Source organism: Mya arenaria, chromosome 4 (genome assembly GCF_026914265.1).
Source record: "Mya arenaria isolate MELC-2E11 chromosome 4, ASM2691426v1".
In the NCBI taxonomy this organism is placed as follows: domain Eukaryota; kingdom Metazoa; phylum Mollusca; class Bivalvia; order Myida; family Myidae; genus Mya; species Mya arenaria.
The window spans coordinates 38,662,489-38,684,201 of NC_069125.1; the positions used below are offsets into that span (position 1 = coordinate 38,662,489).

Genomic DNA, 21,713 nt, shown 5'->3' on the forward strand with positions numbered 1-21,713 from the left:
ACTCAATCTAAATCTTGACAAAGAAGTTCGATGACACTCGTTATCAATGGTATCAATATATTTTTCAATTACAAATTCCTTTTTAAATTTTACATAATATTCTAATTTACTTTGTGAATTAACAATATCAAACCATTGCTGAACAGATTGATCTCTTATTCTTTGTTTAAGCCTAGGGAAACAGCTTGTTTCATTGTTATAGTTTAACCAAATATTACTAAAACCTAATCTATCGAGTAAACCTTTTACCGCTTTTGACCAGTTCTGTTTAACATTTACGGTTACAAAGGAGTTGTCTCGAACAGTATTATAATAAACCGGTACAATTAAAGAATCTGAGGAGTTAACTTTACACAAAAACTTTAGAGCTCTCTCTTTACAAATAATAGATAGTGGAAAGCGACCACGTTCCCCCAGAACAGCAGCATTCGATGTCTGCTGACGGACGCCTAAAATGTATTTAAAAACAATTGCAATGTAGTACAAAGGCACAACTAAAGAGTCGAACAAAAGCAGTTTTAACATCCAGTTTTACTCTGCTAAATAAAGATAAAAAATTGTTAAAAGCTTTTAATGCTTGTTCATTTAATGTTTTCACAGCATCATTGAGAGTACCAATGGTGAAATTAATTCCTAAGTACGTAAATCGGTCAACTTTTTCTATGTTATGACTATTCAGTGACCATACACAATCCACTCTTGACTTCCTTTTCTGGAAAATACAAAATACAAAATTTAGTTTTATTTACATTGATTTTCAAACCCCATTTGCGTGAATAATTGTTTATACAATTGAGCTGAGACTGTAATCTTTGTGGATATGTAGTGAATAGGGCTATGTCATCAGCAAAAACATCATATATAAGGACAGCCTTTCAATATCATTATTTGTGAGGTAGTTAAAATCTAAACTATCTCTTATATCGTTGATAAAAATAATAAACACCAGTTGGGAAAGTGGTTCTCCTTGTTTCACCCCTAGTGATATATCAAGGAAGGTCGAATATGACATCGTGTCTAAATCTTTAACACACGATTTAACATTTCGGTAAATAGATTTTAGCATAACTAACATTTTACTACTTATGCTCGATTGAATTAATTTAATCCATAGCGCATGTATGACCATGTCAAACGCCTTTTCATAATCAATAAAAGCACAATAAAATTTCATTTTGTTTGCTAAGACATTTTGTATGACAGAATGTAGGATAAAAATACAATCAACTGTACTACAATCGTCTCTAAATCCAAACTGCGCATCGTTAAATTCATTTTCACTTTCACACCAACTATTTATTCGATCATGTAATGTTAACGAGAATATTTTGGCCATTATGTTCACTAGTGTAATTAGAGGGATAACGTTTATCCCCTTTTTTATAAATTGGAACAATTACGCCCTTAGTCCATGAATCGGAATAGACCCCTCTGTCAAAAATATAGTTATAAATAATTGCAAGATATGGCGAAAAAAAATATATGCAGTCAATTAAAAAATCTGCAACTTTTTCTGTTAGATCAGGGCTCTTATGTCTTGACATAGAAGAAATTGTTTGAATTATTTCATTACAGTAATCGCACAATCTAAGCAATCAATATGAACATCATCGGCTGAACCTTGGCTTACATGATCGTGGAAACTATTATCATACGGCGTAGAAACCATATTCTTAAAATGATCTACAAATGCATTTATATCTACATCGTAAAGATTAGGTTTCATTTTTATACTTCTTAATAAACTTTCAAAACTTGCGTGAGTTTAATTTGCATATGGAGCGTAAATAATTCCTTTCTTTAATATAGTAGGTATTTTTAGCTTTACGTTTTGCAGTGCAATATTTGTTCCTAGCTTGCAAAAGTAAAAACCGATTAACATCATTTCGATCAGAAGAAAATGTTCTCTTACAGCGATAAAAACTAACTTTGGTTATTTTACACTCAGTGTTAAACCAGCTTGATTTTTTCATGCCGAATGTTGTTTTTTTCTCATCGCAGAAAATGTTTTTCCATGTAATTGGTTAGAAATACCGTAAATAATATCTGATATATTATCTATGCAAGAATTTAAATTTGTTTAGTTATTCAATAATGACTGAATAATACAATCAAAACATTCTCTTTTTTGCAATTAATTTATCATTGAGATCAGCCTGCTTATTTTCTTCCCAGATTATTTTGTCAACCTTTTCAGGCTTTAGCAAGCGATTGTTTATTAAAAGTCATTTTAAATTCAATAGGACAATGGTCTGAAAATTCGGTCATATCATGAACAAGCATAGTGTCTAACTCGGAAAATACAGTATAATATGCTAACACATAAACAACCACGCTAGCACCAACTCTATTTCTACATAATTTATAGCAAGTGAAGAGGCCTGGCTCAATACGCTCATTTGCAATACATTATAGTTCACTGGAATACGAGTTCACTGGAATACGAATTCAACCTTTAATCGGAATCTTACATTGGCAGATCAACATTACTTTTTTAACATTTGACACGCGCACGGGCGAATTAACCCCAGCGCTGTTCAAACTGCAGTGGTCAACAACCTAATTTACATTACCAATTTGGTATTATACCGACTGAAGCATGCGTTTTGCACGAAAAGCTTGCTGAAAGGAGCGGTGTTATAAGTTTTCATTATATTTTGTGCGGATTAATTAATAAGAATAAGCTCACTTACTCTATATCTATGTGTTCACAGTTTAGCCACTGCCGGGGAATATTTACTATTGGTTTTAAATAGAATCTGGATCATAGGATTCGGGCAGATTTATTTCCCGGAAATTTACCAGTAAGATATTGGCGTAAGATATCAAACCAAAATGTTTTAAATGCAATTATAACCTTTTATTTTATCCCACAAACAGCGTTTTGGGTGATTGTAATTCATTCGTTTATATAGTTTATACCTTGTATCTTTAAAACAGCCTTAAATTGACTCTTTACACCAAATCGACCCTCCAAACCAATGAGTATGTCTCGTGCAACACCGCGCATAATTGGAATTTTTGAATGTATAATTATATGCATTTTAAAATTATATCATTTTAAACAATTAAACAAAATAAACAACAAAGGCATGTTTAAGAATCTAAAGAACCTTTTTTTTGGCGCGTCATGACATCTGCAACTTCGCACGCGCTTTTTGGTTAAATGAGCAAAAACTGCGGTAAACTTACGTCAACTTTGAAAAAAAGAGGAGAAAAGTTAAAGGTATGCTAATAAAGATATCAATCATGTATTTCCGGTTTTTGATGAAAATAATTTACTCTCGTGCACGTTGCGAAGCCTTTCACTCGGCAAGCCTCGTAGACGAACAGCGCACTTGTGCTCGGGTCAGATTTTTCTATCCGAGCCGGAAACACATGATCGTTACCTACAGCGCAGAATACTTCAAGCTTTGTCTTAAACTTTTTCAACTGCGTACAACTTTAGTTTAAACTGTATCTATTTCAAGTGTACATAAACAAGGAATTTTAACAACAATACAAATAATAAGGATTGGAAAAACAAGTTACTAAAACTTATTTAAATTCCTCTCCTAATAGTTATTTAGTTCAATAAACATATAATATTTAAATCCGACGAAGATGCTTAAAATAAGATGCGTGATATATTTGCTTATATTCTGTTATCATTTCTAACACATGTAGCTATACAATAGGTTTATTATCTCATGCATGACACACTGTCCCCGTCAACGAACACTATCCGAAAAGATCCGATCAAGCATTGAATCTCCTTGAACTTGATATAAACCTCTGCACACACAGAAATATGTCCTTGTTTTGTTCAAAAGTTAAGCGATCGTCACCGAAAAGTAAATTATGAATGGTTAAAGCACAAGGAAGGTCATTGAAACATCGCTGTCTCTGGGTGAAGAATAAAATGCATATCATGAGGAAATGGGAAGCATCTTCAATTGCGGTGCATTTACATTAAGGGGAGTCAATGATATTTTTTCTGTGAAGATCGTGGATGAAGAATTCATGATTTGGTTGCGGCGCGAACCGACATTGTAAAGTAGAGATGGTTCTGTCGAATGTGTTTGAAGTTTGTTTTTAAAAGACTGGACTGTTTCCGAGTGTCTTGTTGCTATTGGAAGGGAGTTCCAATCTCGGAGTGTAGCAGGAAAAAATGATAACGCATATGACTGGCTGCGACAAACTGGAAGGGGAACGTTTTCAGAGTTTCAAAGTGGTATCTGACTTGAGACTGGGTGGGAATCAACGACGATAGACATTCGGGTGTCATACCTTTACTTATCTTATAAAAAAGAACAAGCCTATGTTTTTCTTCTAAATGCAATGGTGTCCTACTTCAAATCAGCCATAAGACCCTGTATGTTACACAGTTTTGGTGGCACCGGTAACTATCCTCGCTGCTTCGGTCTGAATTGCCTCGAGTTCACTCTGTAAGTTAACACTACAGTTGTCCCAGACAACGTCGCTATACTCCTCTTATGAAGCTTATATATATTTTTTCAAGGCAGGTACGAGAAAGCATGGATTTAAGGGAACGCATGATATCCAATCTCTTCTAAATTTTGTCGAGAACGGAAGTGATTTTTCCATTTACATCATCAGAAAGGCAGAGACCAAGACTTTTGTGAGAACGAACACTTTGAATTGGAGTATTATGCATAAAAAATGTGGAAGAATCCCTTTATCACGTTTCCTAGAAAAAGTAATTGATTATATGTTGGAAAGATTGAAAGTGACAAGCCATTTAGTTAACCAAATAGATATTTTCTGAAGATCAACTTTCATTGTCGATATAAACAGGTTGTATGTTTAAGCTGGTTGGTTTGCTATACAATGTTGGTATAAAATGAATGACACATTGTACGTGCGAGCAATCACACTCTTTTATTTTTCACATGCATAATATATTTTAGTGCTTTAATATTGGATTGCTTTTTGATATTGCTCATATTTGTGTTTCTTGAACATAATTGGGGATATTGAGAATTCGATTATGACGGCAGTTATTTTTTAATTGCATAAACATTTTCATGTGTTTTATTTTCGTGTTATCCCATATTTGTCAACATTTTTTTTGTGCATTTTCGTTAAAGATACTGTTAAACAATGTCTTTATTTCTATTTTCCATCCAGTGTGTTCCAGCTTTTCATCTCCCCATCCTTTTCAATTACGTTGCAAGCATGATTTTCTTGACAATCGCCACTTCATCACCTTCTTCAGTGCCACTCATGTTTAGTCCCTTCGCAACTTTAGTATTGTATTCTTGTTATTTTCTTATACGACTAAATTGTGTTTGCATATTGTGCAGCGTTTTTCTGAAAGAACGGACCGGTCACCTACCAGCTTTGTGAACCTTTCTGGTGCGCTTACGCTAACAATTATTTCATTTTACCGGTATATTTACATTAAAGGACTCAATCTCGTAAAAACCTACACTGAATACTCTTTAATAATGCGTGTGTAGTAGATAAAAAGGTAGATATCGGTATTAAAAGTATTGGTATTCTGTCTTTTTCTGGTGTTAAAGGCAAATATAATTAATGAGTTCAAATTGCAGAGGTCGAGCGGCAACTTTGTCGCAAAACCACTTGATATGCAAGCGAACACATCAGCTCAAACCTATGCAAAGAAGACTTAACAGCCAACAAAACTCGCCCTTTTTTGCCCTTTAAATAGTTGTGGTCAGTTTATCATGTCGTGCGCCTTTTGATACCAAAAAAAACAACATTTTCAGATTGCTCTTCGCAACAATAGATTTTGTAAATGACTGCATTTGGTAAATTGTACTTTTATTTCAAAGAAGACTTTTATCGACTCATACCGATTATTTATTCGAACTCGCTTACCTCGTGATTGATACATTGTCGACATTTTATTTTGCTGTTGTATTTTGAACAATGGGCTTAAACGATGAATTAGTATAAACTTCGTATGAACTCACAGCTGAGAAAAAGTGAAGATAAATGCCAATGAATATAATATTAATACATTTTATTGACTATTAAAATATAATTTCATTCTTTTAACGCATTTTAATTGTTGTCGACCAAAATTATAACGTATAATATATAAAGCCATTATAAATAAACTAAAAGTATCAAATTTAAAAAGAAGAAGATCCCATTGATAATAATATCGTAAGAACACCATTATTCAGTATTAATTAAATCTATCTTAGTAATGTTTAACGCTTGTGTAAGATCATTCATCACTCTCATTTAGTATTTAAATATATATAAATTCGCACTGCTCCCGCCTATATATAATCATTAGTAGTTAATTAAAGTCGTAATTTCTTTAAGATTATTTTTCTATAAACCTCAACCAAATTAATTTTATCTCTGACGTAAACATTAAGAATACGCTGTTGCACAATTGCCGCGATAAAACACGCGTCATTGGTCTAAGAAATGATAAGTTATTAAGGAGTCACCTTTTGATAATAAACAGAAAACCCCCCAAAAACTTTTACCATTCTTTGTTTATATTATATGTGGAAAGGAAGACGGTCAACCTGAAAGAGTAGGAACATTTCTAACGTACTGCAAGGGTGTCGTTGATCAAGTGTTGTTAATAATATTTTTTTATTATATCAAAATGCTAAATTTACCTGCAAGATTGTGCCATGCTGTGATTTGGATTGGAGTTTTTGTTTCAACAAATGGACAAGAACGTAAGCATTATCTTTTGTTGTTTGTCAATTTCCTTTTTAATTCATGTTTCAAGTTATATTGGCAAATCGGCATCTTGCCTTTGACCATTATTAACATTTAAGTAACGTTAAATATTATTGCTTGATTGTAATAATGCTGGCGCAAATAAATAAAAATACCAAAATATAATGACTCACAATGGACAGCAACTAGAAGGATCATCCCTTTTGCTTAAGTTCGTATTTAAATAGGATTATATTACATTTGTATACAATTGTCATGTTTGTTTGGCACATCTATCAGAGCAAACCGCAAATAAAACCTTGTAAAAATCATTTATCCTGCCGCAGATATAACATAAAATAAATTGCTTTTGATAAATAAATAAACAAACTCGTGAATATAAATGCGTGATAATGGTGTACATTGTATAAGATTAATGGTTCAGAAAATAGGCAGCTTAAAAAATCATTTTAAACATAATTAAAATGGTAACGCTTTTGCATCATAGTAGGTTAAAGGTTTGTGATTCCAGACCGTGATTTTCGCGAGCGTCCTATGTTACGTCATATAAACCGCATTTTAATCCTTCGGACAAGGAGACTGTTAATATATGTAAACTTTTGACGCTGTTAAGCCCGTCTGTTTTTCGGAGAGAAATGTTTTAGGTTTTGTGATAGTCATATGGTCGTTTGATTTAAAATGATGTTTGAAATTCGCATTTATATTCACATATAAATAAATAAGTATATACTTATATGTGAATATAAATGCGAATTCCAAAAGTATGTATATATATATATATATATATATTATATATATATATATATATATATATATATATATATAAATCTTATGAAGAAAACGTGATATCGTCTTGATATTGTGATTTTGTTTAAAAGACGTGCGGTAGTTACTTTGTTTAAACAGGATATAAGTCGCGACTCCATAAGTCAAGTTCATTGTAATTTGGTTTTTTCTTCTACAGCAAGTTCACGACTTACGCGCTGGCACAATTTGGAGAAACAGAAGCTGCGGTCGCGACTAGAGAAGGGAAGTAGGCTGCTGGAAAAACTCAATGTTCAGCCCGAATATCCACCGCCATCTCCATCGTCCCCTTCACAGAATATGCCGCCAACAGGTATCCGTCATTGCTCAAAATAAACTTTGGCACACATTTACAAGTCCAGCAGAAGTTTATCATAACAATGATGTACCAACTCCAACTGTAAATTATGTTGTTTTTCAAGAACTGGTTAACTGCTTATAAAAGAGAATCATTAATAATTCCAAGAGCTAGTGTATGTTTACCAGTGCAAAAATTGAACTCAATGCCAATTAAGTGCTAATGAAATAAAATTTAAATTAAGACATAGGGTTAATATGTATACGAGTACCTTACAAACAAATGCACACACTTTCTCAAGCATGTGACTAAGGATCCAGACACACATTCTGAATTCTAAAACAATAAATGATTTAAGTAAACACTTTTTTTACAATTCTTGCTTAACAGAGGCATGTTTTAAAAATCTAAAAGTTTCGATGATCATTCTATCCAAGGCCCTGTTTTTCTGTGTATTTAAGTGCAAACAACAAGAACAAAAGACGGATTTGTCTCTCATTTACTTTTATGCAGATTCAAACACGTCTTAAGACTACTAGTATTCATACTTGGTAAAAGGCTGTACTATCTTTGGATAAACTTTCTAAAGTTCACTCTGAATTGGGAATCAGATTTTTGGGACAAACATTTAATTGTGCATAAACGACTTCAAAACCGTTAAAGAGCTTAAACTTAAATGCACATCAAATATGTTGAACATATGGAACATTTTGTAACAGATAAGACCCCATAGTTTCTAAAACACACAGATTCTCTCAGTTTGAATCCATTTTTACTTTCAATGACACATGAGCGTATCTATCGTCCATCATATGTTTTGTTTAGGAACGTTTTCTAAATGACATTAATGTTACAATTTCAAAAAATAGGTTTACCAGTCGGGCCATCGTGGCTGGAACAGTTTCAACTGGTTAAACATATACTAAACAGTCATCGCGGAGTCACTAGCACACCTACACCTATAAACATAGATAGAATGGCATCTATCAGACTACGGCTACTAGAGAAAAAGAGGAAGCAACAGGAAATTCAGGAACAGAGAGTGCAAGAGCAGAAACTTCTTGAACAGAGACTGGAGAAGCAGAGACTACTAGAACAGAAACTCCAGGAACAGAGATTGCAGGAACAAAAACTGCGAGAACAGAAACTTCTGGAACAGAAACTGGAGGAACAGAGGCTGAAGGAACAGAGATTGCAGGAACAAAAACTGCGTGAACAGAAACTCCTGGAACAGAAACTTGAGGATCAGAGATTGCATGAACAGAGAATGGCAGAACAGAGGCTACAGGAACAGAGACTTCAGAAACTGCGACGACAGGAAGAGTTGCTACTGGAAAAACGATTGCATGAACTTAGACTGCAGGTTCAAGGGGCGTCTCATAATCTACGACATATAGGTATTTATCAATCACAATTACAGTACTTTTTAATGCCAAAAAACTCATATGTTTCGACCAGTACAACAGTTCTTTGTTTCTTTAGGACACTTCTATTTATACTGCTTTGATATATGTTTTCTTAATGTTCATATGTCGCAATATGACATATAAATAAGGATAGGCCTTTCTTAAATATTTTCGTTGTCCTCAAGATTACTGCTTCCTTCTTTTTCTGTCCGAATGTATAATATGATTTACCTGCATGTAACTAATTATATGTCTTTCCTCACCAAAGGTCAAATGAACCAGGGCCAAATTCTTCCAGGAATAGACATCGGGAGCTCTTTATTTGGTCCAAGCGATGGTATCCAGGTTCGTCCATCAGAAACTCTGATTGGACCAATTGATTTAGGCCAATGGAATTCAGTTGGAGCAAATCAATTTGATCCTCTTGGGCAACCTGGCAATTTAACTGAACCACCAGACTCAGGCCTTACACCCGATGACCAGTCGGCCGTTCACTCCGGTGAGCCGCTCGGATTTTTCAATCCTGGCGAAGCGCTTCAACCTTTACAATCATCACCTGGGGAGGCTCGTGGTGTAGAAATCGGGCTAGGTTCAGTCGGGGATAGCCAGTGGCAAGGCTCATTGCTCGGTGCAGGTATTCCCGTCACAGAATTTAAGGAAGTGAATATCAGTACCTCCGTTGATTCCGGCAGTCGGACAGGGCAAGTGGATATCTCTTCTACAAACGTTAATCAACCTCTGAATAGCAACACAGGACAGAATGTCAACAGACCAAGTGCAGGTTTACAGACACTTAACGGTGGATGGATGCCGATAGCAGAGGTTTCAAGGGCGTCCTCAAGCGTTAATTCCAACGTTAAGAATAAAAATGCACAAAAACAGCCGTTTAATCTGTTAGGTGATCTCTCATCAAAACTAAAAAATAGAGCTCTACATTAAAATTTGAATCCACTTTTTCATTCGCGCATATAGATAGGGACAACAATTGTCCTAACCATATATGCATTTGTTTTAAATATTCAAACTTTTTCATCCAAAACTATTTAGTATTTATAAATGATTTCTAATAACATAGATAATTAAAAAACACAATTTAAGTATGTTCACCTACATGATTAAGTTTTTAATGTTGATTAAGCTGTATGAGGGTCTGCTCTAGTAGCGAATAATTCGATAGATAAAAAGGTCTGCCATGATTTGTGGATTAGAGACGACAGTTGTCTGTGAAAACTACCACAAGTGAGATTCGATTTCTACTATGTTAATACGGTTATCCAGCAGTTAAGGCTGATTTAAACAAACCTCTATTTTTATATATCTCGCATTTTGTAGACGTGGCCTCCAGGCCGATTCTGTAGGAATACTTGTTGACAACTTTCAATGGGAAAGGGTCTTTGGATAATTTTAAGATTGTAAAAACTGAATACTTATCAAAAACACATTTCTTTCAATTTTTCTTAATGTATGTTGTAAAGCAACAGTTTTGATGGACGTGAGTAGTTAAACGGTCGATACTAACATGTGTTATGTTGTACTGGTCGCTGTTTCAACATACATGCATGTCCAAAAATTGCTCCACAGACATTTACCGGGAAATGATATATTAGTTCCCGATCGGTCGGTGGGGTGAACATTTAGCATTGAACCTTTTACGTGTTTCTATTTACATTGTTATAATAGTTATACATCAATTCATGTTATTCCTGCTTATTTCACTGACTTATATGAATGTTTAAACCTATGTTTACCCTCATTTGAATTATGAATACGAATTCACTTATGAATATATATTCACATTTAAACCTATTTAGCCGCCTTTTTCATGTATTGCATCAAAATTCGTCTTGTTCAACTCAAATGACAATTAACTAATCAAAACAAAGTCTTAACGGCTCTATTCTTTTGACGTGCACTTCCGGTTAAATATTGACATCGCAGAACAATGGTGCGTTGCAAGAAATATTGGTTTACTATAATTGCTCATAATTTAAAGCGCTATAATATGTTTTGAGATAGTTATTAGTTTAAGTCATGTTGTACCGTTGGGCTACCAGCTTTGGAATTTACTTGACCTGACCAAATAGTTGGTGGTGTTGGACATTGAGACAACCGTTAATGTCTAACCATGAAAAATGATTTGATTGTTAGTTTTTCAATGCAGTCGTTTTTACCGTGAACTCATTTATTCATTCATTGTGTGGTATTGTTTTAAAATATTTTACACTCTTTATGTATTAACACAAAAAGTTCGCGTTGTATTGTTTGTGGCATTTAGATATACAATTTGTATGCCGTTCGTATTGTATGTTCCTTTTGGCTTCCATACAATAGTGCTAGTAGCATTATATTAAGGTACTATTGAATGAAAGGGCAAATCCATATATCCAACAAAATTTGAACGTTATTTGCTTCTCAAAGATAAGTTAAGACGTAAGTCACAAGAGTGCCTTAATTTGCTCCATGAGTTAAAACGTTGGCCACAAAAGTAAGGCTCCTTCTTCCATTATGACGAAAAAACACAATTTATATAAGAAATCTTAATCAATAAATGATTGGATTACGGCCTTTAAACGGTCAATGAAACAAGAGTCGACTTGTTGGAATTCGAAATCACTGGATTATGAGTTCACTGGATTATGAGTTCACTGGATTATGAGTTCACTGGAATACGAGTTCACTGGAATACGAATTCACTTGTGGTTTACTGGTCAGGCTGTAGGCCAATAGGCCTGCATACATTTATAAACTATAATCGGAATCTGACAATGGCAGATCAACATAGCATTTTTAACATGTGACAAGTTAATGCACACACGTGTGTATTAACCCCAGCGCTGTTTAAACAGCAGTGGTCAACTACCTAATTGACATTACCGATTTGTTATTATACTGACTGCGGCATGCGTTTTGCACGATAAGCTTGCTAAAAGTAGCGGTGTAATGAGTTTTCATTATATTTTGTGCGGTTGATATAATTCTAATAAGCTCACTTACCTTATATCTATGTGTTCACATTTTGGCCACTGGCGATGGTAATATACTATCGGTTGATAATAGAATCAGGGTCATAGGATTCGGGCAGATTTATTTCCTGGAAATGAACCCGTAATTTTTGGTAAAACCCCGGAAAGATATGGTAAAATCCCGAAAAGACAATCATCGTATTGAAGATGCAATGAAATGCTCATCTAGCGTAAGATATCAAACCAAAATGTTTTAAATGGAATTATAATATTTCATTTTATCCCACAAACAGCTTTTTTGGTGATTAAAATTCATTCGTTTATATAGTTTATACATTGTATGTTTAAAATAGTTTTAAATTGACTCTTAAATTTTATTATTAAGAGCTGTAATATATTTTTACACAAAATCGACATTCCAAACCAATTGTGTGTCACGTGCAACACCGCGGACATTTGAAATTTTTGAATGTATAATTATATGCGTTTTAAAATTATATCATTTTTGAAGAGCAACACAAATTTGAAAAAACAAGAAATAAAGATATCAATCATGTATATCCGTTTTTTTTGATGAAAATAATTTACTCTCGCGCACGTTGTGAAGCCGGAAACTCGTAAAGCCACGTAAACTACCAACGCACTTGTCCTCGGATCAGATTTTTCTATCCGAACCGGAAACACATGATCGATACTTACAGCGCATAATACCTGAAGCTTTGTCTTCAACTTTTTCAACTGCGTCCAACTTTCGCTGTCGGTATAGACAGGTTGTATGTTTAAGCTGATTGGTTTGCTATAAAATGTTGATATAAGATAAATGACACACTGTACGTGCAAGCAAGCACACTCTTATTTTTCACATGCATTGATATATTTTAGTGCTTTATTATTGAATTGCTTTTTGATATTGCTCACATTTGTGTTTGTTGAACATAACTGGGGATATTGAGAATTCGATAATGGCGGCAATAATTTCTTAATTGCATTAACATTTTCATGTGTTTTATTTTCGTGTTTTCCCCATACTTGTCAACATTTGTTTTGCATTTTCGTTAAAGATACTGTTAAACTATGTCGTTCTTTTTATTTACCATTCAGTATGGTCCAACTTTACATCTCCCCATCCTTTTCAATTACGTTGCAAGCATGATTTTCTTGACAATCGCCACTTCATCACCTTCGTCAGTGCCACACATGTTTAGTCCCGTTGCAACTTAACTAATTGTATTCTTGTTATTTTCTTATACGATTAAATTGTGTTTCATATTGTGCAGCGTGTTTCTGAAAGAACGGCCCTGTCACCTACCAGCTTTGTGAACCTTTCTGGAATGCGTAGAACAGTAAATGTACATTAAAGGACTCAATCTCGTATAAAACTCTTGAACGGCTTGACCAAGACTCTTGAAAATTATGTTATGCTCTTGTTTACTTCATGGCGATAATGTCGACTAAGTTTCAGGACAATAATATGTTGTAAACTGGCGCAGTAATTTCGCAAACAATTTTCATCGACTTATACACAAATCATCAGAGGAATTTAACGTTGTTTGCGAATTATTAAACTAATCAAATGGCTGGGTTTATTTCATTGGATGCGTCAAGAAGGCCAAACGATACTGAAATAACTTAATAATGTATTTTTGATTGAAATCATTAATCATTACTTACAGCTCTGAATTATATGTCCATAAAATTTGAAACGATAGGCCAATTACGAGTCAATGTTATAATAAGTTTTGCAAGTATATATATTTATGTATGAGTAATCATAATTGTTGGTTTTCACTACGCTGTCTACTTTTATTCACATTTCCAGTCATCTGGAAAAACCTACACTGAATACTCTTTAACAATACTTGTGTAGTCGATAAAAAGGTAGATATTGGTATTAAAAGTATTAGTATTCTGTTCTTTTCTGGTGTTTAAAGGGCAAATATAATTAGTAAGTTCAAAATTGCTGAGGACGAGCAGCAACTTTGTCGCAAAACCACTTGATATGCAAGCGAACACATCAGCTCAAACCTATGCAAAGAAGACTTAACAGCCAATAAAACTCGCCCTTCAAATATTTGTGGTCAATTTATCATGTCGTGCGTCTTTTGAAATCAATTAAAACAACATTTTCAGATTTCTCTTCGCAACAACATATTTTGTAAATGACTGCAATTGTACTTTTATTTCAAAGACTTTCATCGACTCTTACCGTTTATTTATTCGAACTCGCTTACCTCGTGATTGAAACATTGTCGGCAGTTTATTTTGCTGTTGTATTTTGAACAATGGGCTTAAACGATGAATTAGTATAAACTTCGTATGAACTCACAGCTGAGAAAAGGTGAAGATAAATGCTAATAAATAAAATATTAATACATTTATTAACAATAAGAATATAATTTAATTCTTTTAACGCATTTTAATTGTTGTCGACCAAAATTGTTACGTATGAAACATAAAGCTATTATAAATAAACCGAAAGTATCAAATTTACCGACAAAAATGAAGATCCCATTGATAATAATTATGTAAGAACATCATTTTTCAATATAACTTAAATCTATTTTAATAATGTATAACGCTTGTGAAAGATCATTCATCATTCTCCTTAATTATTTAAATATACATAAATTCGCACTGTTAGCGCTGTTATATAAGCATTAGTAGTTAATTGAAGTCGTAATTTTGTTAAGGTTATTTTTCTATAAACTTCAACCAAATTTATTTCATCTCTGACGTAAACATTAAGTGTGCGCTGTTGCATAAAACACACATCATTGGTCTAAGAAATGATAAGTTATTAAGGAGGCACGTTTCGATAATAAACGGAAAACCCCCCAAAAACTTTTACATTTCTTTGTATATATTATATGTGGAAATGAAGGCGGTCAACGTGAAAGAGTAGGAAAATTTCTAACGTACTGTAAGGGCGCTTTTGATCAAGTTTTGCCAATAATATTTTTTTTTATTTCAAAATGCTATATTTACCTGCAAGATTGTGCCATGCCGTGATTTGGATTGGAGTTTTTGTTTCAACAAATGGACAAGAACGTAAGCATAATCTTTTGTTGTTTGTCAATTTCCTTTTCAATTCATGTTTCAAGTTATATTGGCAAATCGGCATTTTGCCTTTGATCATTACATTATTAAGATATAAGTAACGTCAATTATTATTGCTTGATTGTAATAATGCTGGCGCAAATAAAGGAAAATACCAAAATACCATGACTTACCATGGACAGCAACTGAAAGGGCCATCCGTTTTGCTTGAGTACGTATTTAGATAGGATTATATTACATTTGTATACAATTGTCATGTTTATTTGGCACATCTATCAGAGCAATATTTATGCAAAAAGCTATATTTATGCAAAAAGCAAACCGCAAATAAAATCTTGTGATAGCTAATCATTTAGCCCGCCGCAATTATAACATAAAATTAATTCCTTTCGATACATAAATTAAAAAAACTCCGAATATTCTTGCGAAAAAATGTATATTGTATTAGGTTCATGGTTAAAAAAATAATTTAAAATCATAATTAAAATGGTAAGGCTTGTGAATTACAGTAGGTTAAAAGTTTATGATTACAGACAGTAACTTTCGCGAACGGCTTATGGTACGCCGTATGAACCGCGTTTTACTCTTTCGGACAAGGAAAATGTTAATACATGTACACTTTTGACGCTGTTAAGCCCATCTGTTTTTCGGAGAGAAATGGTTTAGATTTTGTGATAGTCTTGTGGTCGTTTGATTTAATATGATGTTTGAAATTCGCATTTATATTCACATAACAATGAATAAGTTTATATATATAATTTCAAAGTATGTATATATACATAGATATATATATATTACGAAGAAAACGTGATATTTCGTCTTGATATTGTGATTTTGTTTAAAAGACGTGCTGTAATTACTGTGTTTAAACAGGAAATGATGGCATGATAATGTAACAAATTGTGTGGTATTCAGTATGACTCACAATATATATATATATATATATATATATATATATATATATATATATATATATATATATATATATATATATATATATCACCTATTAGTTGCGCTTCCATAGGTCAAGGTCATTGTAATTTGGTTTATATTTTCCTTATACAGCAAGTTCACGACTTACGCGCTGGCACAATTTGGAGAGACAGAAGCTGCGGTCGCGGCTAGAGAAGGGAAGTAGGCTGCTGGAAAAACTCAATGTTCAGCCCGAATATCCACCGCCATCTCCATCGTCCCCATCACAGAATATGCCGCCAACAGGTATCCGTCGTTGCTCAAAATAAACTTTGGCACACATTTACATGTCCAGCAGAAGTTTATCATAACTTTTTAACAACAATGATGTACCAACTCCAGCTTTCAAATTCTTTTACTTTTCATGAACTGGTTAACTGCTTATAAAAGAGTATTATGAATAATTCTACGTGCTAGTGTATGTTTACCAGGGCAAAAATTGAACTCAATGCCAATTAAGTGCTCATGAAATGAAATATAAATTAAGACATAGGGTTAATATGTATACGAGTACCATACAAACAAATGCACACACTTTCTCAACGTCTGGTCTGTTTATCTTTAAGCATGTGACTAAGGAGCCAGACACTCATTTTGAATTCCAAAACAATAAATGATTAAAGAAAATACTTTTTAACTATCATTTCTCAACATGGGCATGTTTTAAAAATCTAAAAGTCTTTCTTCCTTAAAGAAGTATACCTATACGCAAAATATCGAGCATTGATTCATTGTAGAAGTTCCGATGATCATTATATCCAAGGCCCCGTTTTTTCTTTGTATTTAAGTGCAAACAACAATATCAAAAGACGGATTTTTCTCAAATGTACTTTTATGCAGATTTAAACACGTCTTAAGACTACTAGTAATCATACTTGGTAAAAGGCTGTACTATCATTGGATAAAATGTCTAAAGTTCACGCTGAATTGGGAATCAGATTTTGGGGACAAACATTTAATTGTGCATAAACGACTTCAGAACCGTTAAAGAGCTAAAATATAACTGCTCAATAAATATATTGAACAGATAAGACACCCTAGTTTCTAAAACACACAGATTCTCTCAATTTCTATCCATTTTCACTTTCAATGACACATGAGCGTATCTATCGTCCATCATATGCTTTGTTTAGGAACGTTTTCTAAATGACATTAATGTTACAATTTCAAAAAATAGGTTTACCAGTCGGGCCATCGTGGCTGGAACAGTTTCAACTGTTTAAACATAAACAAAACAGTCATCGCACAGTAACTAGCACACCTGCACCTATAAACATAGATAGAATGGCATCTATCAGACTACGGCTACTTGAGAAAAGGAGGAAGCAACAGGAAATTCAGGAACAGCAGAAACGCCTGGAGCAGAGTCTGGAGAAACAGAGACTACGAGAACAGAAACTCCAGGAACAGAGATTGCAGGAACAAAAACTGCGAGAACAGAGACTGCTGGAACAAAAACTGGAGGAACAGAGACTGAAGGAACAGAGATTGCAGGAACAAAAACTGCGAGAGCAGAACCTTCTGGAACAGAAACTAAATGAACAGAGATTGCATGAACAGAGAATGGAAGAACAGAGGCTGCATGAACAGAGACTTCAGAAACTACGACAACAGGAAGAGAAGCTACTGGAAAAACGATTGCAGGAACTTAGACTGCAGGTTCAAGTGGCGTCTCATAATCTACGACAGATAGGTATTTATCAATCACAATTACAGTACTTTTTAATGCCAAAAAGCTTATATGTTTCGACCAGTACAACGGTTCTTTGAACTGAACCCCCTACTTTAGGACATCTCTTTTGCTTAATGTTCATATATCGCAATATATATATATATATATATATATATATATATATATATATATATATAAGGATAGGCCGTTCTTAAATAATTTCATTTTCCTCAAGATTACTGCTTCATCCTTTTTCTGTCCGAATGTATTTTATGATCTACCTGGATGTAACTAATTATATGTCTTTCCTCACCAAAGGTCAAATGAACCAGGGCCAAATTCTTCCAGGAATAGACATCGGGAGGTCTATATTTGGTCCAAGCGATGGTATCCAGGTTCGTCCATCAGAAACTCTGATTGGACCAATTGATTTAGGCCAATGGAATTCTGGTGGAGCAAATCTAGTTGATCCTCTTGGGCAACCTGGCAATCTAACTGAACGACCAGACTCCGGCCTTACACCCCATGACCAGTCGGCCGTGCACTCCGGTGAGCCGCTCGGTTTTTTCAATCCTGGCGAAGCACTTCGACCTTTACAATCATCACCTGGGGAGACTCGTGGAGTAGAAATCGGGCTAGGTTCAGTCGGCAATAGCCAGTGGCAAGGCTCATTGCTCGGTGCTGGTATTCCCGTAACAGTATTTAAGGAAGTGAATATTAGTACCTCCGTTGATTCCGGCAGTCGGACGGGGCAAGTGGATAGCTCTTCTACAAAGGGTAATCAACCTCCAAATAGCAACACAGGACAGAATGTCAACAACAGACCAAGTGCAGGTTTACAGACACTTAACGGTGGATGGATGCCGATAGCAGAGGTTTCAAAGGCGTCCTCAAGCGTTAATTCCAACGTTAAGAATAAAAATACACAAAAACAGCTGTTTAATCTGTTAGGTGATCTCTCATCAAAACTAAGAAATAGAACTCGACATTAACATTTAATTTTTTCTTAATATATGTTGTAAAGCAACAGTCTTGATGGCCGTGAATTGGTTAACGATCGCTACTTACATGTGTTATGTTGTACTGGTCGCTGGTCAGGCGCAGTGGATATTTCCATTTGTCAAGGGAAAGCGCTACGCTTAAAAATCGATAAATATTCTCGCGCATACGTGTCGGATGTTTTAACAATAAGAAACACAGGAATTAAGTCAGCAGTTTACCGCATTGCTAGGTTATTTATTCCAGTTGATTGCGCTCACAAGCCATAGTGCAGCCATTATAGGGCGAGGAAAGACCTTTATAAATATAGTATTTATTGCCTGTAAAGACAATTATGTCATTTCATTAGCTTTTTAATATTGATTTTCAATTTCATTTCATTATATTTCTTACTCTTGACATGAAATGTATTATATTTTGAATTTTCTCATTTGTACTTATATTTAATGTATATTTAATGAAATATGTTTATAATGACGAGACAATATGTATAGTTTAAGTCGATACAAGCTCTGCCCCGTTCTGTTCTGTTTATAATCTCAAAGAACGACATTACGCACCTAGATATCAACCGAACGTGCATGGAATACTTTCAACATACATGCATGTCCAAAAATTGCTCCACAGACATTTATCGGGAAATAATTTATTACTTCCCGATCGGTCGGTGGGGTGAACATGTAGCATTGAACCTTTTACGTGTTTCTATTTACATTGTTATAATAGTTATACATCAATTCATGTTATTCCTGCTTATTTCACTGACTTTTATGAATGTTTAAACCTATGTTTACCCTCATTTGAATTATGAGAAATATATTTATGTATATATATATATATATTCACATTTAAACCTATTTAGCCGCCTTTTTCATGTATTGCATCAAAATTCGTCTTGTTCAACTCAAATGACAATTATATAATCAAAACAAAGTCTTAACGGCTCTATTCTTTTGACGTGCACTTCCGGTTAAATATTGACATCGCAGAACAATGTGGCGTTGCAAGAAATATTGGTTTTGCTATAACTGCTCATAATTTAAAGCGCTATTATATGTTATGAGATAATTTTTAGTTTAAGTCATAGTGTACCGTTGGGCTACCAACTTTGGAATTTACTTGGCCTGACCAAATAGTTGGTGGTGATGGACAGTGAGACAACCGTATATGTCTAACCATGAAAAAGAAATGATTTTGTTAATGATTTGATTGTTAGTTTATCAATACAGTAGTTTTTACCGTGAACTCATTTATTTATTCATTGTGTGGTATTGTTTTGAAATATTTTACAGTCTTTATGTATTAACACAAAAAGTTCGCGTTGTATTGTTTGTGGCATTTAGATATACAATATGTATGCCGTTCTTATTGTATGTTCCTTTTGGCCTCCATACAATAATGCTAGTAGCATTATATTCAGGTACTCATGAATGAAAGGGCAAATCCATATATCCAACAAAATTTGAACGTTATTTGCTTCTCAAAGATAAGTTAAGACGTAAGTCACAAGAGTGCCTTAATTTGCTCCATGAGTTAAAACGTTGGCCACAAAAGTAAGGCTCCTCCTTCTTTATGACGAAAGGACACAATTTATATAAGAAATCTTAATCAATAAATGATTGGATTTCCGCCTTTGAACGGTCAATGAAACAAGAGTCGACTTGATGGAATTCGAAATCACTGGATTATGAGTTCACTGGATTATGAGTTCACAGGATTATGAGTTCACTGGAATACGAATTCACTTGTGGTTTATTGGTCAGGCTGTAAGCCAATAGGCCTGCATACTTTAATAACCTTTAATCGGAATCTGACAATGGCAGATCAACATAACAGTTTTAACCTTTGGAAAGTTAATGAACGCACGTGTGTATTAACCCCAGCGCTGTTCAAACTGCAGTGGTCAACTACCTAATTGACATTACCAATTTGGTATTATACTGACTGCGGCATGCGTTTTGCACGATAAGCTTGCTTAAAGTAGCAGTGTAATGAGTTTTCATAATATTTTGTGCGGTTGATATAATTCTAAAACCCCGGAAAGACATGGTAAAACCCCGAAAAGACAATCAACGTATTGCAATGAAATGCTCATCTGGCGTAAGATATCAAACCAAAATGGTTTAAATGCAATTATAATATTCATTTTATCCCACAAACAGCTTTTTTGGTGATTAAAATTCAATCGTTTATATAGTTTATACATTGTATGTTTAAAATAGTATTAAATTGACTCTTAGCTTGACATTTTATTATTTAAAGCGGTAGTATGTTTTTACACAAAATAAGGTTATGCAACTGCGTCTCATCAAACCATTATTGTGTTAATACATACAAACAAATTTTCAACCATTACTTAAAGCGTATTATACAATTTTACATTAAAATCAAAGAGCTTAAAGCGTTGACAGCCCTGCGACCTGTTACGATTTGTTAATATAGTCATGTAAGGCCCATTAGAACGGAAATTGTGTGAAGAATTTTCGGTTTGTCTCAATAATTTGGGACCAGATTCGTGAGCATGTTGCATAAACATAGTTATAAACCACTGATATAAATCTTTTCATTTTTTCGACGAGTAACATGTAGGTTGAAGGCAATGAAAAGGTACATAAATACATACAGGGAATAGATAGTTTGTTGTTTATTCTATCCAGAGGAATTTTGTGCGAGGAAAAATTAATTGTAGAAAAAGACCTTAAACATAACGTTTATTGACATGTACAATGCATTTTGTTGGATGCATTTCGTGTAGCGTACATACCCTGGAAGTAAATCAAATGCGACATAATACGTTTCATAAGTAACCCAAATATAAATCATACCACATTTAACAAATATATTTTGCATGTGTTTAATCCATTGCC

At 34.0% G+C, this 21,713-nt stretch overlaps 2 protein-coding genes across 2 annotated transcripts; both read left to right on the plus strand.

Annotated features, from left to right (window-relative positions):
* Positions 1 to 6,221: 6,221 nt before the first annotated feature.
* LOC128231575 (uncharacterized) lies at positions 6,222 to 13,218 on the plus strand. Its single transcript, XM_052944579.1, has 4 exons — positions 6,222 to 6,671; positions 7,640 to 7,792; positions 8,647 to 9,174; positions 9,452 to 13,218. The coding sequence occupies exons 1-4, from the start codon at positions 6,596 to 6,598 to the stop codon at positions 10,120 to 10,122; spliced, it is 1,428 nt and encodes a 475-aa protein (XP_052800539.1). The 5' UTR covers positions 6,222 to 6,595; the 3' UTR covers positions 10,123 to 13,218.
* A 1,739-nt stretch (positions 13,219 to 14,957) lies between these two features.
* LOC128231576 (uncharacterized) lies at positions 14,958 to 21,447 on the plus strand. Its single transcript, XM_052944580.1, has 4 exons — positions 14,958 to 15,194; positions 16,269 to 16,421; positions 17,353 to 17,868; positions 18,166 to 21,447. The coding sequence occupies exons 1-4, from the start codon at positions 15,119 to 15,121 to the stop codon at positions 18,837 to 18,839; spliced, it is 1,419 nt and encodes a 472-aa protein (XP_052800540.1). The 5' UTR covers positions 14,958 to 15,118; the 3' UTR covers positions 18,840 to 21,447.
* Positions 21,448 to 21,713: the final 266 nt, after the last annotated feature.

Excerpts from the sequence above, each read along its gene's own strand:
- LOC128231575 (XM_052944579.1), top strand. The coding sequence starts at position 6,596 with ATGCTAAATTTACCTGCAAGATTGTGCCATGCTGTGATTTGGATTGGA. Across the intron at positions 6,672-7,639 it reads TTCAACAAATGGACAAGAAC|CAAGTTCACGACTTACGCGC; the intron begins GTAAGCATTATC and ends TTTCTTCTACAG. Across the intron at positions 9,175-9,451 it reads TCATAATCTACGACATATAG|GTCAAATGAACCAGGGCCAA; the intron begins GTATTTATCAAT and ends TCCTCACCAAAG.
- LOC128231576 (XM_052944580.1), top strand. The coding sequence starts at position 15,119 with ATGCTATATTTACCTGCAAGATTGTGCCATGCCGTGATTTGGATTGGA. Across the intron at positions 15,195-16,268 it reads TTCAACAAATGGACAAGAAC|CAAGTTCACGACTTACGCGC; the intron begins GTAAGCATAATC and ends TTCCTTATACAG. Across the intron at positions 16,422-17,352 it reads ACAGAATATGCCGCCAACAG|GTTTACCAGTCGGGCCATCG; the intron begins GTATCCGTCGTT and ends TTCAAAAAATAG.